At 38.3% G+C, this 19,454-nt stretch overlaps 2 protein-coding genes across 5 annotated transcripts in view; one reads left to right on the forward strand and one right to left on the reverse strand.

The window, feature by feature from the left end:
- The window catches only part of LOC100379060 (peptidyl-prolyl cis-trans isomerase FKBP4-like), a 29,443-nt gene extending 19,469 nt beyond the window's left edge, over positions 1–9,974 (forward strand). Inside the window, exons 6-9 of the mRNA XM_085502627.1 lie at positions 4,632–4,810; positions 5,499–5,774; positions 7,129–7,368; positions 7,456–9,974. Of these exons, the coding sequence (XP_085358753.1) occupies positions 4,632–4,810; positions 5,499–5,774; positions 7,129–7,368; positions 7,456–7,581 (821 nt within the window). The 3' untranslated portion in view covers positions 7,582–9,974. The remainder of the gene's footprint in view (positions 1–4,631; positions 4,811–5,498; positions 5,775–7,128; positions 7,369–7,455) is intronic.
- The window catches only part of LOC102805386 (TBC1 domain family member 2B-like), a 103,797-nt gene continuing 92,947 nt past the window's right edge, over positions 8,605–19,454 (reverse strand). For 3 of the 4 annotated variants that reach the window (XM_085502605.1, XM_085502613.1, XM_085502621.1), the window contains 5 exons: positions 17,686–17,763; positions 15,536–15,803; positions 15,112–15,276; positions 10,102–10,165; positions 8,605–9,456 (listed from right to left, as the gene is read on the reverse strand). In XM_085502605.1, coding sequence (XP_085358731.1) covers positions 9,361–9,456; positions 10,102–10,165; positions 15,112–15,276; positions 15,536–15,803; positions 17,686–17,763 — 671 coding nt within the window. In that variant the 3' untranslated portion in view covers positions 8,605–9,360. The remainder of the gene's footprint in view (positions 9,457–10,101; positions 10,166–15,111; positions 15,277–15,535; positions 15,804–17,685; positions 17,764–19,454) is intronic. The other variant, XM_085502615.1, reaches the window with a different exon arrangement.

Consider the following 19,454-nt stretch of genomic DNA (forward strand, 5'->3'; position numbering starts at 1 on the left):
CCCTCCATGTGTACAGACCTGTCCTGACTGTCCTGACCCTCCATATGTACAGATCTGTCCTGACTGTCCTGACCCTCCATATGTACAGATCTGTCCTAACTGTCATTACCCTCCATGTGTACAGACCTGTCCTGACTGTTGTTACCCTCCATGTGTACAGATCTGTCCTGACTGTCGTTAACCTCCATATGTACAGACCTGTCCTGACTGTCCTGACCCTCCATGTGTACAGATCTGTCCTGACTGTCCTGACCCTCCATATGTACAGATCTGTCCTAACTGTCATTACCCTCCATGTGTACAGACCTGTCCTGACTGTCCTGACCCTCCATATGTACAGATCTGTCCTGACTGTCCTGACCCTCCATATGTACAGATCTGTCCTAACTGTCATTACCCTCCATGTGTACAGACCTGTCCTGACTGTTGTTACCCTCCATATGTACAGACCTGTCCTGACTGTCGTTAACCTCCATATGTACAGACGTGTCCTGACTGTCCTGACCCTCCATATGTACAGACCTGTCCTGACTGTCCTGACCCTCCATATGTACAGACCTGTCCTGACTGTCCTGACCCTCCATATGTACAGACCTGTCCTGACTGTCGTTAACCTCCATATGTACAGATCTGTCCTGACTGTCATTACCCTCCATGTGTACTGACCTGTCCTGACTGTCATTACCCTCCATATGTACAGACCTGTCCTGACTGTCGTTAACCTCCATATGTACAGACCTGTCCTGACTGTCCTGACCCTCCATGTGTACGGATCTGTCCTGACTGTCATTACCCTCCATGTGTACAGACCTGTCCTGACTGTCCTGACCCTCCATATGTACAGACCTGTCCTGACTGTCGTTAACCTCCATATGTACAGATCTGTCCTGACTGTCATTACCCTCCATGTGTACTGACCTGTCCTGACTGTCATTACCCTCCATATGTACAGACCTGTCCTGACTGTCGTTAACCTCCATATGTACAGACCTGTCCTGACTGTCCTGACCCTCCATGTGTACAGATCTGTCCTGACTGTCATTACCCTCCATGTGTACAGACCTGTCCTGACTGTCCTGACCCTCCATATGTACAGATCTGTCCTGACTGTCCTGACCCTCCATATGTACAGACCTGTCCTGACTGTCCTGACCCTCCATATGTACAGACCTGTCCTGACTGTCCTGACCCTCCATGTGTACAGATCTGTCCTGACTGTCGTTAACCTCCATATGTACAGATCTGTCCTAACTGTCATTACCCTCCATGTGTACAGACCTGTCCTGACTGTCCTGACCCTCCATATGTACAGATCTGTCCTGACTGTCCTGACCCTCCATATGTACAGATCTGTCCTAACTGTCATTACCCTCCATGTGTACAGACCTGTCCTGACTGTCCTGACCCTCCATATGTACAGATCTGTCCTGACCCTCCATATGTACAGATCTGTCCTAACTGTCATTACCCTCCATGTGTACAGACCTGTCCTGACTGTTGTTACCCTCCATGTGTACAGATCTGTCCTGACTGTCGTTAACCTCCATATGTACAGACCTGTCCTGACTGTCTTTACCCTCCATGTGTACAGACCTGTCCTGACTGTCCTGACCCTCCATATGTACAGATCTGTCCTGACTGTCCTGACCCTCCATATGTACAGATCTGTCCTAACTGTCATTACCCTCCATGTGTACAGACCTGTCCTGACTGTTGTTACCCTCCATGTGTACAGATCTGTCCTGACTGTCGTTAACCTCCATATGTACAGACCTGTCCTGACTGTCCTGACCCTCCATGTGTACAGATCTGTCCTGACTGTCCTGACCCTCCATATGTACAGATCTGTCCTAACTGTCATTACCCTCCATGTGTACAGACCTGTCCTGACTGTCCTGACCCTCCATATGTACAGATCTGTCCTGACTGTCCTGACCCTCCATATGTACAGATCTGTCCTAACTGTCATTACCCTCCATGTGTACAGACCTGTCCTGACTGTTGTTACCCTCCATGTGTACAGATCTGTCCTGACTGTCGTTAACCTCCATATGTACAGATCTGTCCTGACTGTCCTGACCCTCCATATGTACAGATCTGTCCTAACTGTCATTACCCTCCATGTGTACAGACCTGTCCTGACTGTTGTTACCCTCCATGTGTACAGATCTGTCCTGACTGTCATTACCCTCCATGTGTACAGACCTGTCCTGACTGTCCTGACCCTCCATATGTACAGATCTGTCCTGACTGTCCTGACCCTCCATATGTACAGATCTGTCCTAACTGTCATTACCCTCCATGTGTACAGACCTGTCCTGACTGTTGTTACCCTCCATGTGTACAGATCTGTCCTGACTGTCATTAACCTCCATATGTACAGACCTGTCCTGACTGTCGTTAACCTCCATATGTACAGACCTGTCCTGACTGTCATTACCCTCCATATGTACAGACCTGTCCTGACTGTCATTACCCTCCATATGTACAGACGTGTCCTTACCCTCCATATGTACAGATGTGTCCTGACTGTCGTTAACCTCCATATGTACAGATCTGTCCTGACTGTCGTTACCCTCCATATGTACAGACCTGTCCTGACCCTCCATATGTACAGACCTGTCCTGACCCTCCATATGTACAGACCTGTCCTGTCCTGTCGTTACCCTCCATATGTACAGACGTGTCCTTACCCTCCATATGTACAGACCTGTCCTGACTGTCGTTAACCTCCATATGTACAGACCTGTCCTGACTGTCATTACCCTCCATATGTACAGACGTGTCCTTACCCTCCATATGTACAGATGTGTCCTGACTGTCGTTAACCTCCATATGTACAGATCTGTCCTGACTGTCGTTACCCTCCATATGTACAGACCTGTCCTGACCCTCCATATGTACAGACCTGTCCTGACCCTCCATATGTACAGACCTGTCCTGTCCTGTCGTTACCCTCCATATGTACAGACGTGTCCTTACCCTCCATATGTACAGACCTGTCCTGACTGTCGTTAACCTCCATATGTACAGACCTGTCCTGACTGTCATTACCCTCCATATGTACAGACGTGTCCTTACCCTCCATATGTACAGATGTGTCCTGACTGTCGTTAACCTCCATATGTACAGACCTGTCCTGACTGTCATTACCCTCCATATGTACAGACGTGTCCTTACCCTCCATATGTACAGATGTGTCCTGACTGTCGTTACCCTCCATATGTACAGACGTGTCCTTACCCTCCATATGTACAGACCTGTCCTGACTGTCGTTAACCTCCATATGTACAGACCTGTCCTGACTGTCATTACCCTCCATATGTACAGACCTGTCCTGACTGTCATTACCCTCCATGTGTACAGACGTGTCCTTACCCTCCATATGTACAGATGTGTCCTGACTGTCGTTAACCTCCATATGTACAGATCTGTCCTGACTGTCGTTACCCTCCATATGTACAGACGTGTCCTTACCCTCCATATGTACAGACCTGTCCTGACTGTCGTTAACCTCCATATGTACAGACCTGTCCTGACTGTCCTGACCCTCCATATGTACAGACCTGTCCTGACTGTCATTACCCTCCATATGTACAGACCTGTCCTGTCCTGTCGTTACCCTCCATATGTACAGACGTGTCCTTACCCTCCATATGTACAGATGTGTCCTGACTGTCGTTAACCTCCATATGTACAGATCTGTCCTGACTGTCGTTACCCTCCATATGTACAGACGTGTCCTTACCCTCCATATGTACAGATGTGTCCTAACTGTCTTTACCCTCCATGTGTACAGACCTGTCCTGACTGTCGTTACCCTCCATATGTACAGACCTGTCCTGACTGTCGTTACCCTCCATATGCATGTATATAAAGGGTCTAAACTCTAATTCTGCAATGCGATAGTGTGACTCGCCGAATGTCGATTATTGCAATCTGCAAAAGGATCACAGTGTCACTCTGCGAAGAGTACGACTGCTTATTTATGGTGCAACGTTATCGCCATCTTGAAGCACAGGGAGCCCAGGAACTATTATCAACTGTACACACTCCCTATGAGCTGGGTGGGGGTGGGTGGTTGTTATCGGCTGGTATCCAGTGTAAGAAATAGACAAGGAATGAAGGCTCCAGCCAGCTCATATTTTTTAAACTGGAAAAAACAGACGAACAGAATGAAAAATAAAATTTATAAAAAATACTAGGTTGAAGAATATTAGTTGCTCTTTCAAATTTCGCCAAAGACTTAGCTATATTTTACCTATATCTGCAGAATAAATCAAGAAAACTACACAAATTAACTCCATTTACGAATAATTAGCGGTTTGCCCGGCACAGTTGGAGGCGAAAAACCAATCACAAGACTGGTTACGAACCAGTTGAGCAAGGCTAACCAATCGTGACCTCGATGTGGTTCGTAACCAGTCTTATGATTGGTTGTTGACAAATGCTGAACAGGCCACGCCTCAAACTGTGCCGTGGGATTCAAAGAATATGTTACTTCAGAAATGTGCTATGCAATTGCAATAACCTCTACTACATCTTTAACTGTTATCACTTTCCATTTGTACAGATCTGTTCTGACATGATTGTTACACATAATAATACAATATCACATAATCTTAATTCAGCAATTGACCAGGGCATTCCCTCTGGAGTTGAAGAAGCAATACAGAAAATGAAAAAAGGGGAAAAAATTGATCTTGATCTCTCATCAAAATATGCATTTGGGAGTGTTGGCAAAGCAGAGTTCAGTATACCTCCCAATGTGAATGTCAGATATCAAGTAGATCTTAAAGACTTTGAAAAGGTTGGTCTATAATCATATTTCGTCGTCATTCCCATGACTCACATGCAGATAATAGCAAAATGTGCTGAGAATTTGTAATAAGTGACTCTGATGTGATCTGAACCAGACAGAAAGTTGAATTATCACTACTCTGGTCTGATCTGAACCAGACAGAATGTTGAATTATCACTACTCTGGTCTGATCTGAACCAGACAGAAAGTTGAATTATCACCACTCTGGTCTGATCTGAACCAGACAGAAAGTTGAATTATCCCCACTCTCGTCTGAAATGAACCAGACAGAAAGTTGAATTATCACCACTCTGGTCTGATCTGAACCAGATAGAAAGTTGAATTATCCCCACTCTCTGAAATGAACCAGACAGAAAGTTGAATTATCCCCACTTTGGTGTGAATTAACAGAGTTGACTTTTTTTATTACATGGGAATTTGAAATACTATTAAATGTTCAATGACTGCATGTACTTATCCCCTATATGACAAAATTTGATCAAACCAATAAACAATGGGATAATTGCATTCTTATTACTGTATACCCTTGCTCTGTTTGCAGCATAGTTTACATTAAAATATGGTGCATTGTGACCAATGACACTGTCACTAATTGTGCTTGGGACTATACCATCAGTGACCATTGAGGGCACCCTAATACAAGTACATGTTTACATGCCTAAGGTTTTTTCTATAGGCTAAGGAATCTTGGGAAATGGACTTGGATGAAAAAATGAAGAGTTCTGAAGTTATTAAAGCAAAGGGCACTGAATATTTTAAGTCTGGAAATTACTTGAAAGCAATCAAACAATATAAAAAAATTGTAGACTATCTGTCTTCAGAGCGAGAAACAGAAATGCCGCCAGAGACCCAAAAAGAATGTGACAAACTTGTACTTGCTGCGAACCTGAATCTAGCAATGTGTTATTTAAAAATTGGGGAAGAAGTGCAAGCTGTTGATGTTTGTGATAAGGTAAGGCTGTCTTCTATGCTAGTTAGACATACATTTTGTATATACACCTACTGTAGTTGTCCGGGTAAGCGTCCATGTTTGGGTTTTTTCCTACATGTGTAATAAATAACAAATCTATTTTTAACTCCCCTGTGCGTAGCACACAATGGGAGTCTTTGCAGTTAGTGTGTGCGTGTCCATCTTTTCCACTGATATCTCAAGATGCATAGATCTGGTTTTGGTAAAAAGCCATGCATATCAATTAGCTGATTTTTAGATGTTCCATGACTGTTCCACTGATATCTAAAGAACCACTCATTAGATTTTGATGAAACTTTGCACACAGATGCTCTGAACTAATGTTTTGGGTAAAAATCTGTGCATATTAATTACCTAATTTGCATAATTAATTTTTAGCTTTTGATATTTCAAGTAGTAATCATCAAATTTCAATGAAACTTGGTACATAGATGTTCTGTTACATTGCGCAGACCTTATTAATTTTACACTGAAATCTGTTCTTATTAATTACCTGATTTGCTTATAATAATTAGTTTTCAGCTTATCTATCTATCGCAAGTACAAGTAATTTTGACATGACTTTTAATGTGTCTCCAATACTCTCAGCACACAAGAGTTCTTTCTAAGCTTTCTTGTTGTGTTAACGGTTGAGTTCCTTGTGATTCTTGAAAAATAAATGTCAACTGCATAAAGCAAAATAGGTAATTTCACATTCTGCCTTCAGGACACCGCTGTTTATGTAATTTACATTTATGTTTCAAGCTTTTTGATCAGAATCATAACAATTAGCAAGTCTACAAAATGTATTTTAAAGCAGAAACGATACCCAGTAGTTCAGCATCATTGGCAATGAAACCAATGTTGCAATATTGTAGCGACCCTTACCTGTGAGAGTCGTTGAAATCGCGTTATTTTGGCTCTATACAATATTTGGTAGCAGCTTGCGAATCCATAACATGTCATTCTTAGCCAATCAGAGTTGTTTGCATGCTGCCTCTTTATTGTGATTAGACGTGCTAAGTCCAAATTGTGTACGACAACATCGACGAAGCTGTAGGGATTTGACTTTGAGGAAAATGGCAATTAATGAACATACAAATAGAGATCTGAGAAATGTTTTCAAACTATGAACGTCATAAATCTATTCATATTAGTTACCTTATTTGCATAAGCTTTTCCATCAATATCTTAATTTTTAATGTGTCTCCAATACTCTCAGCACACAGGAGTTCTTTCTAAGCTTTCTTTGATTAGACTTCTAATGTTGCAACAGAAATAAATGAACAATATGCATGTTTTCATTTGCCATTCATATAACTGTGTTAGTCTTTGCTACATATATTCACTCTGTCAGGCACTGCAGATTGACAACAAAAATGAAAAAGGTTATTTCAGAAGAGGAAGTGCCAGACTAATACAAAATGAGTTGCAACTGGCAGCAGAAGATTTCCAAACTGTTTTAGAACTTGAACCTAATAACAAAGCTGCCAAGAATCAGCTGATATTGGTTTGTAAAAAAATGAAATTACAAAAAGAGCAAGAGAGAAAGACTTATGGTAATATGTTCACTAGATTTGCTGAGCAAGATGCAAAGGTAGGTTAGATGATATTACATTCAGTCTAAATGATCTACAACAGTACCAATATGTATATATTACCAGAAAAATTATCATTGTTACAGGCTGAAGCTAAGAAGAAAACAGAAATAATTAAGAAACCAGACACCAAACCTGATGAAACAGAAAATGTAAATGAAGACTTGGAAATGGAAGATGAAAGCCCTGAAACCAATGAGAATACTGTGTGATAATATTTGCAGCCTTACTGACTACACTTTTATCCCTCAAGCAGTGTAATTTTCCCAGAATGATTCAGCAACAAGTTGTTTCTGTACAAAAATTTACATAATTGATTATTGGAACTGGGGAGAGGGGGGGGGGGGGTATAAAAGTCAGATAACCACTGCCCCCTCATTTATTACACTGGGTGCCATGTAAACCAAAATTGCAAAACAGTGAGTGTGCTGGATCATACCATTATCTAAGGGGGTGCAAGTTGGAAAATACAAATCTAAATCATAAATGGTTTACACAACCCACAAAAATACCAGTTTCAAGTAATCTTGATTAGATAACATTTCTGAATTAGACATGAGTGACTTGTATCACAACCGCTATTGAGAAAATTCATACTGCATCCCATTTTTTTTCAAAATGTAAAAACATTGCAATGATTTTTCATGTGAAATTTTGTTATAACATTTGTTGATAAGGTAAGAAGCTATAGGAAACAAAGAAATGCTTGGTAAAATTGGCAGATGAAAATCCCTAAATCACATGAGTGTTGTCAGTGGAGCTAAAATTGCAGTATTTGGGTTTTTTTTGCCTAAAGGCTCTTGGCCAATCAATAATGGTGAGGCAATTGGTGTTGTATGTTAGTTTGACCCCGAAGATGCACTTCAATTATTGAATAGCTTTTGAAAATATGTCAACTAAAAAAACACAATAATTTGAAAGCCAATTTTTCATTCTTTCAAAATTGGCTGAAACATGATGTTCAAATACAAGTCTGATCTATAAACTGTCATGCTTTGTTTATTATTCAAACATCAACATTGTATTGTCATGAGTTAATCTTTGAAACTTGTACACACACTGATTAAACTTGTACACACACTGATTAAACTTGGGTTCTTCATTTTTGCTGATAATAGTGAGCTTGCACTGCATTTTAACACGCTTAGGAAACTCTCACTTCTTTTGTTAAGATGCATTTGAAACAAACAACTATCATTGTTTTCGAGAACAACAAAACCTTCGTACAGAAGTCGTTCGGCTTAATGAGCTTTATTTTTTTCAATTTTGTGGACACACATGGAAAACAAACGGCACTAGCAATATAAGCAATGATGTCATAGTGGTTGGACACGCATCAAACTGAAGTCTATGGATAATTAGCAATAGTTTCTTAAATGTTCTTCTAGTAACCGTGATTTTATCCAATTTACACAAAAACAACACAAATAATACTCTTGCTACATTAACTGCAGTGAACTAAAATGCGGTTAGTCAATTTGGTAGGAATGTTCCTAGCTAATCAGCATCAATTACATTTACTTGAAAACTGCACCCATCATGCTACATAAAATTAAACCTAGATTGCCTCCTATAAAACATTGCTTGTCGATAGCCCAGCTAGTGAGCAATTTCGATAAAGAAAAGACTGTAAAAATTGTTTAAACTTTGTCCCTTAAAACAAAAATAATTCGTTGCTGGGGTGGGAAATGCACTGGCGCATTCAGGTACAGATTTTGATGCCCACATATCTCGTTGTGTGCTTCCTTGGCAAAGTAAGTAGAATTTGAAAGCTGGCAAGCTACATACTTCACAGAGTATTAGTATGACCAGGTGCATTGAAATCTGACTACAAAACAGGAATTAAAAGTGATTTGTACACACGTTTGTAATACTGATTTAGAAAGGAACATTAATGCCTTATGTCATTAGTTTTACATTTTTCAAATATACTAGGGGTAGTAATAATCTTTGACATTCAGATGTAGACTACCAGTAATGTGGATGAACTTTCAGTCAGAATTTGTGATATAAACTGCACATAAATTAACAGGTTCCAGTTCCACTTCAGGACTTGATAAACATGAAGCAGATGTCTGTTTTTCCATCTATAATAGAACAAAAACACAACAAGCCATGATGTATATCTTAATGTTAAAATTCAAGACGTATACTAGTATATAAACTTTGAATATTATCAGAACAGCTGCTGCCATTTTAAATCCATCCCATAATGTATGTCAGAAATATAGCTCTGCAACAGCACTTGTTGAAAACAAAACAACAGATCTCATTATGTACAATGTTTGGCAGAAAGGCTGTCATTCAGCAGTCTTCAAAACGAAATGACTGCCACCAGTGAGTGTGAGATTGTTAAAAACAATGCAAATGCATGCATTTTCATACTGTCGCTATAAGTGGACCAGGCATGTTTGGTTTGGGCTTCTAACAGTATGTGCCCCTCTCCCCATAGTATATATTCTTTTTCACAGTGATCAAAATGCCATGGGCAAGTTCATGTTCAATAAACTTAAGGGCAAGGAGTCCAGTGACTATTTTGAACTAGTGTACTGTTAATCATGATTTAATATCAAATAAAATATAAGGAGTTGGGCTTTCTTGTAAATTTGTTTTTAAGGTGGGTTCTTCCCAATCTGATTCAAATGCATTTTGACAAATAGGTTGTACAAACAGTAACATTGCATGCACTGCTTGTAATCTTGCCCACTGTGAGGAAAACGTTCAATGCTTACCTGCGATTTCCTTAATGGTGTTGGAGTGTGGAAAGATTTAAATGAATACTGTGTTCTTGCATGACTGAAATGAAATAAGTTTTTTAACAGTAATACAGACACATCATAATAAAAACTGAAATGAGTTGGCCATCTGTTGTAAAGTTTGATTGCGATTAGTCTGTTTCAGAGGTAGCTCTAAAACAGCATCATGAAACAGAAAAACATTATTGTATCGTTGTATACCAAGATCAGGATCCATGTCAGAAAAATGGCCAATTTAAATCTGATTCTAAAAACAAATTGACATGAACATGTATGTATCAAACTAGACTAAGAACTGGTTCCGGAATAGAAGAAATTCAAGTAGATATATCAGGCCTGTTTTATCAGTGTATACATTCACTGCTTATTTCTGTGATAATTGGAAGATGTCATGATATCCAAACAGTATTTTTAATGTTTTGTTGTGTCGGCTGTCAACCGACAGTACTCATTCCGCCCAACCTCCCGCTTTTATCATTTTTTTTCCGACCGCTCGCTTTTGTTCGCACGCTCACTCCTGCTATGGCTGGCTTCAGAAACATCGACCGCTGGAGTAACAATGATCGTACATTGTATGTATAAACTTAAGTTTTTATTCGTAATAAATTTAGGTTTTAATGACGATTCAAAACACAACGCCTATTGCTTCTCTGTTTTGGAACAAAGACGCCTTCAAATCACTTGACACATTGTAATGTTTGCTACGCAAGTCGAACTGTGACCTGTATTTACATATTTACGTCCTTGTGTGTGTAGTTCAAGCAGCTATATAACTGGTCAATCGCGATATGTATTGAGTACTAGTATTTGTGTGTTGTGTGTGTGATTTTGACTAAATTTATTCCGAACGGTGCTCAAAATAATTTGACACTTTGTTATTTTCGAACGCAATTCACACTATGACCCTTACTCAATTTGCATAAGTAATACGAATGCTGTAGTTCAGAAAATCTATTGGTTAACTTTTGCTCGTGTCTGGGTGCGCAAAACAAAACTGCACATATAATTATCGCATAGCTGAATTTCTACAAATCAATTGGACTTAAACTACTAGTATAATGACTGTGACGAATTATTGGATTGGCAGCAGCCGGACGAAAAATGAAAGAGATCTCGGAACAGTTAATTTGTTGAGGAAAACAAAACAAACGCAGCCAGTGATACATTTTGAAAACAAAAATACAAAATAAACGCAATCAGAGGCGCCGACCACGCGCGTTGGAAATAAATAAAACGTGTTGTGACAGTCTCACCAAACTCTTTCACTCGCGCAATATACTTAATGTTATTTCCCAAAGCACTTATATTTAATACATTGACGAAAAACACCGCAAGAAAAATGTAAATCAGGCTTGTAATTACTAGTAACTACTCGAACACAATGTTGATCACTGTAAAAGTGGATAAATTCGAACCGTCATCAAATTCAAAATTCAAGCGATCTCGTTGAATGTCAAAAATAAACTCGATGTTTAGAAAGACAAAAACACCATATTAGAGTGCAAAAAAAGTTAGCAGCAAAGAACGAGAAGTGCATGTGGGAAAGCCATATCCCCGCGGAGTACTCGCTAAAACATGTGCCATTTCAAAGGGCACCCTTACAAATAATGTCTACGATTGTGTGAACATGATAACGTGCAAACAAGGAACAGAGCTTGTGGTCCACAAGGAAACTTAGCGATGACGCAGTTAGATGTATACGGCTGTTGAAAACAGAAACTCCTTCGATCTCATATAAGCAGGTTCACGTGGATGTATCATTTTCAACTATTACCAACAACGCTATGATAACAAAGACATTGTGAAATTCTTTTGTTTTTATGTAGAAAAATCATATTTATTAAAATTGTTGTTCATACATGAGTTGTTGAACACACTACATAGTTTGTAATTTCATCTAGCTCCTTTCAGTCACGATTCAAGACAAATAAAAGGCACAAATATAGATAATATAGCAAATTATTTTGTTCTGTAATATTCGTGTGTAATCAGTAATTATGAAAAAAAATTATGGGTACATATGAAATTCGTTATGAATTATTCTTAATATCAATTTCTAAATTATTTTGTCAAAATCAGTTTTTTTTCCAGGTTTTTCCCCCAAAACGAAAGAATTTCATAATGTCGGGAACGAGAAGTTTTTTTCTTATTATTATTTATTGGGAACGGAAAGTCTTTATCATAGTGCTTCGCCTCAGTTGACAATGAGCTCTTCGGGTCGCTAAAACTGTATGTCCACCTCTGTTAGGGTGAACATTTGTATTATTAGTCCCCGTTCGGACGCAGTCCGAAAACGGGGACTTATGTTTTGCCCTGTGTGCGTCCGTGATCACCTGTATCTCGAACATGCATGGACCGATTAAGTTCAAACTTCACTCATACATCACACATTATATGGGACATATGCACATGCATTTTTTTCATGATCCAATTAGCGATAGCCGAATATGCATCAAAATTGTACATTTTCACTATTCCGAACCCGGATCTCAGTTATGCATGGACGGATTTTGTTTAAATTTGGCCGACTGGTGGCCATTTTGTTTTAAAGAATTCAGTTCTGGATCCGTATCTGAGACATGCCTGGATTGATCGAGTTCAAACTTCACACACACAAGGTATGTGCATTTGTTTCATGATCTCATTAACGATAGCCAAATGGCGGCCGCTTTAAGGCCGAAAATGCATTGAAATCGCACATTTTCACCATTCCGGACCCGGATCTCAGTTATGCATGGATGGATTTTGTTCAAATTTGGTACATATATTAAACATAATAGCACCTTGATGCATGTAATTTTTTTTTCCGGACCAAGTTCGAAATATCCGACTGGCGGCCATTTTGTTTTAAAGAATTCAGTTCTGGATCCGTATCTGAGACATGCCTGGATTGATCGAGTTCAAACTTCACACACACAAGGTATGTGCATTTGTTTCATGATCTCATTAACGATAGCCAAATGGCGGCCGCTTTAAGGCCGAAAATGCATTGAAATCGCACATTTTCACCATTCCGAACCCGGATCTCAGTTATACATGGACGGATTTGGTACATACATTAAACATAATTGGACCTTGATGCACGTCATTTTTTTTTCGGATCTAGTTCTAAATGGCTGACTGGCGGCCATTTTGTTTTAAAGAATTCAGTTCTGGATCCGTATCCGAGACATGTCTGGATTGATCAAGTTCAAACTTCACACACACATGGTACATCATGTCACAAATAGATTTGTGCATTTGTTTCATGATCCACTTAACAATAGCTGAATGATGGCCATTTTAAGGCTGAAAATGCATCAAAATCACGTATTTTCACAATTCCGGAACCGGATCTCAGTTATGCATGGATGGATTTTGTTTGGTTTAGTTAGTACAATGTGTTGTACATATGCAGGTGCATTTCGGATCACTGAAAGTGGTCTGAGATTTCGGTCATGATCTGCTTTGATTGTATATGTCTCTCAAACGGAACGGGGACGTGTCATTGACAATGACTTGTTATACTGAATAAATCTTAGAACAGAAATGGTGGCACTCAATTATGGCAATCTTCCAGCTCATCGTTAGAAAGATTTTCGGTGGCAAATTTAATCTTGAAGGATTGCAGGAAATTGACCCTTACCGATTCATATTTATGAATTAATCGGGATTCAGGTATCATAGTGTTTGTAACAGGAAAAAAAAACGCTTTCGCATGGGATTTTTCATGCAAACATTGTGAATGGTTCCCCGACACTGATTCCTTTTTAACTTTCAATTTTTCTAAGACGCGGCAAACCCTGCTCATGACCAGAGACGTCGTCGAGATGCAGGTGCGATTCCTCTTAGCAACGCGTTCTATTTATTTCCAAAGCGTGTGGTCAGCGCCTTTCATTCACGTAATCTATCACTGGCAGCGTTTGTTTTGTCGCGTCTCACAACTTAATGTTCAAGCTGACTTTGTTTTGGCTGTAAGTGAACTACGTACAGCTCATGAAAGTATTTCGCCCAGAGTTCGCAAAAAACGGAATACCCTGCAAAATTTGAATCCTTTATTTTATAACGAGACATTGGGCGCAAAAATAAAAACCATAATTGTAATTCAACAGGTTTATGTAACGTGTTAGTCCGCTTGCCAGCCGCCCAGTTAAAAAACGCGATCTCCAGTGATGTCGGCTTCGACAACTTTGGACGCTGGCCGACATTACATTTGCAAGTATTGTATTTGTTTGACAAATTGTACACTACGGTCATTCTATAACAATCGATCAGTCGTTTTTTTCACAGTCTTACTATTCCTGCAGATATTCTTCAATTGTTATAGGTGCCACGGATTTTAACATAACTACAACTTGACCCGTGTTAAACCCAAACCATGCGTGCATGACAACCGTCACCCTACACATGGTTACTCAACGAATACCGTACTCTACAGTAGACATTTTTCGCTCTCCACCAAAAATAGAATGGTTTTATTTCATATTAGTTGTGTCTGTGTCAGTGTCGTATTTGATTTCACATGTTTGGTTCGATCTTGTTTATGGTGGACATTATTAATACGCGTATGTATTATTACCAATTTTATATGGCCGTGTGATCCACCGTATTTTTTTCAACGGTCGTTCTATAAATTTCTGATTGTATTTATTCTTATTTTAACATCATAAAAACAAAAATGATACACTTGTACATGAAACAGTAGGTAATGAACTGTAAATGCGGGCGGTTGCGTTGTCAGGCGAGCGATTGCGCGGTCGAATTGAACAAACCAAGCGAAAAAAAAGCGATCGAAATCCGGCGGGAGGTTGGGCGAAATGAGTACTGTACATATGTGATATAGCTCTGGAACCACAATCATCAAAATAAAATGTAACCATGTTTGCCCGAAATAGGAGAAATACATGAACTTGTCAGGTCATCAGAACCAAAATATGCCCAGGACTTATTCTAAAATTATATTAACTTGGGGGTTTGTAAATCTTCACTACAAAAAAACATACCTACCTGCTGACCAACTTTCGAGTTGATGGAATATTGAAAATGTTTTTTGTAGTACGTTTGTTAGAAGCATATGGTGACAGAGATGCAGCTTTGAATCTGGGACTGTGTCGATGAGGTACAGCAAGATGACGCAGATGAACAGGTGATGCTGGCAATACTGATTTGAAACTGTTAGGAATGCAGATAATAGCCATGTTAGCAATATGAATCAATGAATGCAGACAATAGCCATGACAGCCATGTTAGCAATATGAATCAATGAATGCAGATAATAGCCATGTTAGCAATATGAATCAATGAATGCAGATAATAGCCATGTTAGCAATATGAATCAATGAATGCAGATAATAGCCATGTTAGCAATATGAATCAATGAATGCAGATAATAACCATGACAGCCATGTTAGCAATATGAATCAATTAATACCTTGTTTCAATTGCCAGCTCACATAAAGAAAGCTGGGAACCGGTTACATTCTCTTTCAATGGTTTATGTTTACTTCTTTTGTCAGCTTGCATGTTACGTTCTGGTGTCTGTCTTAGATAATATGAATGCAGTTTCTCTTCTGTTTGAATGCTCCTCAATGTCACTTTGGGAGTTGTTTGTGCTTCAACTTCCTGATCTTCCTCATCAACAGTCTGTTGCATCACAGGTGTAAATATTTTGACAAACTTTGTAAATATAGATGTATTTTCTGTAAAATAAACAAATTTAGGAATGTATCTGCAAACATTTTATACTATTTGTTTTGCAAAACAAATATTATAAACTAAATAAAATACTTGCCAAATTTGAAAAAGCAGAAAAACTACACTTTTTTTATATTCATAATGAAAATATCACATCAGTTTGGTACACTTGTCAGATCTTGGAGAACATCTAGTATGCGATATCAACCAAATTTTAGCTAGTCACACACAATTAAACTTTTTTTTAATAGTTGACATTTTATACTGATTAATAAGATTTTAAAATATCAGATAAAAATGGATTGTAGAATGTTACTTGAAATGTATTTTTCCCTAATAACCTCAAAAAAATGATATTTATTTTGTCCCCATTCAGACATATGTACGTTCTAAGCTATATCTCGGACACCCATTGACGGATTTCATTCAAACTTTACATGTAGACAATACATTATGCGTGTCTAGTTACTTTGTGATCGGAGCAACGATGGCCGACTGGCAGCCATTTTGGATGTAAAATTTGCTATTTCTGATATCTAAACGTGTCCACAGCAGTTTCTTAGAGATGACTGGTTCGATTTGGATCAAAGTTGGTATGATGATCAAACATATTGGGTTGTAGGTGCACATCATTTTTTTTCGTGATTCAAATAAATATGGTCGACTGTCGGCCATCTTGTTTTTCATGGTACCCATGCTACTTTATCTTGAATGCAATGAATGTTTCTGTTTAAATTTTGTACAAACATAGTACACCAAGAGATACATCTGCACCAACATGATTTTTGTGATTCGATTCAATATGGCTGACTGACGCCCAAATTTCATGTTAAAGTGCTAAATCGTCATTTTTACATGTCTGGAGCTGTTTCTCGGAGATGACTAGGCCGATTTGAATCAAAGTTGGTATGGTGATCATACATATTGGGTTATAGGTGCACGTCATATTTTTTCAGTGATTTGGACATTTTGTTTTTCATGGTACCCATGCTACTTTCTCTTGAATGCAATGAATGTTTCTCTTTAAATTTTGTACAAAAATAGTATACCACCTAGGGATACATGCGCACCAACATTATTTTTGTGATTCGATTCAATATGGTCGGCCAATGCCCAAAATCATAATTTTTACATGTCTGAAACTGTTTCTCAGAGATGACTAGGTCGATTTTAATCAAAGTTGGTATGGTAATCATACATATTGGGTTATAGTTGCATGTCATATTTTTTCTGTGATTCAAACTAACGGTAATATGGCTGACTGGTGGCCATTTTGTTTTTCATGATACCCATGCCTACTTTCCCATGAATGCAATGAACATTTCTGTTTAAATTTTTGTAATTTGATATGACTGCCCAATGTTCAATTCTTGTGTAAAAGCACTAAATCATAATTTTTTACAAATCCATCTCCTATTAATGGTTTCAATCTAATCTCAATGACTTCATCAGCATCAAATTGATATGTCAGATCACAAAATTTTGGACGGGGACTGTGTCATTAACAATGAATAATTAATTGAATAATCACTTCTTTCAATACTATTTTTCCTGTCGGTTTCTATCCTGAGACAATGAGCCGAAAATGAAAATGCCATAACATACACCTGGGGGGGGGGGGGGGGGTATTATTTGGGTTCAAAACAAATTTTGATAGTTTATCCATTGTTAAAATATCACTACTCCAATCTATGTACTGTACATTCCAAACCTCTTACATATTGCATGATAATAATAGTTGTTTAGTGAGCTAGTTTGGTCTAGTTCTTGACTGAGACTGGTACAGCATAAAGTAAAATTTACTTTTTGTAACCACAAATAAGGACAAACAATATTTGGTTAAACATTTTAACTTTGATCATGACAACAACAAAGACAGAAATTTACCTTCCTTGTTATTTTCGTTTAGTTTTCTTCTTTTAGATGCTAATGGAGTAGCAGTACAGCGCAACTGTCGTTTAGATCCTGCAAAAATAATTTATGGTATAGTAAACAAAATAGTCCTAGGAATTAAACAATCATACCATGTATGGGATAGCTTTGGTGACATATAATACCATAAACCATGTATGGGATAGCTTTGGTGACATATAATACCATAAACCATGTATGGGATAGCTTTGGTGACATATAATACCATAAACCATGTATGGGATAGCTTTGGTGACATATAATACCATAAACCATGTATGGGATAGCTTTGGTGACATATAATACCATAAACCATGTATGGGATAGCTTTGGTGGCATATAATACCATAAACCATGTATGGAATAGCTTTGGTGACATATAATACCATAAACCATGTATGGGATAGCTTTGGTGACATATAATACCATAAACCATGTATGGGATAGCTTTGGTGACATATAATACCATAAACCATGTATGGGATAGCTTTGGTGATGTATAATACCATAAACCATGTATGGGATAGCTTTGGTGACATATAATACCATAAACCATGTATGGGATAGCTTTGGTGACATATAATACTATAAACCATGTATGGGATAGCTTTGGTGACATATAATACCATAAACCATGTATGGGATAGCTTTGGTGACATATAATACCATAAACCATGTATGGGATAGCTTTGGTGACATATAATACCATAAACCATGTATGGGATAGCTTTGGTGACATATAATGCCATAAACCATGTATGGGATAGCTTTGGTGACATATAATACCATAAACCATGTATGGGATAGCTTTGGTGGCATATAATACCATAAACCATGTATGGGATAGCTTTGGTGACGTATAATACCATAAACCATGTATGGGATAGCTTTGGTGATGTATAATACCATAAACCATGTATGGAATAGCTTTGGTGACATATAATACCATAAACCATGTATGGGATAGCTTTGGTGACGTATAATACCATAAACCATGTATGGGATAGCTTTGGTGACATATAATACCATAAACCATGTATGGGATAGCTTTGGTGACATATAATACCATAAACCATGTATGGGATAGCTTTGGTGACATATAATACCATAAACCATGTATGGGATAGCTTTGGTGATGTATAATACCATAAACCATGTATGGGATAGCTTTGGTGACATATAATACCATAAACCATGTATGGGATAGCTTTGGTGACATATAATACCATAAACCATGTATGGGATAGCTTTGGTGACGTATAATACCATAAACCATGTATGGGATAGCTTTGGTGACATATAATACCATAAACCATGTATGGGATAGCTTTGGTGACGTATAATACCATAAACCATGTATGGAATAGCTTTGGTGACATATAATACCATAAACCATGTATGGGATAGCTTTGGTGACGTATAATACCATAAACCATGTATGGAATAGCTTTGGTGACATATAATACCATAAACCATGTATGGGATAGCTTTGGTGACATATAATACCATAAACCATGTATGGGATAGCTTTGGTGACATATAATACCATAAACCATGTATGGGATAGCTTTGGTGACGTATAATACCATAAACCATGTATGGGATAGCTTTGGTGATGTATAATACCATAAACCATGTATGGGATAGCTTTGGTGACATATAATACCATAAACCATGTATGGGATAGCTTTGGTGACATATAATACCATAAACCATGTATGGGATAGCTTTGGTGACGTATAATA

This window comes from Saccoglossus kowalevskii, chromosome 1 (assembly GCF_978046115.1).
Source record: "Saccoglossus kowalevskii chromosome 1, keSacKowa6.1, whole genome shotgun sequence".
In the NCBI taxonomy this organism is placed as follows: Eukaryota; Metazoa; Hemichordata; class Enteropneusta; family Harrimaniidae; genus Saccoglossus; species Saccoglossus kowalevskii.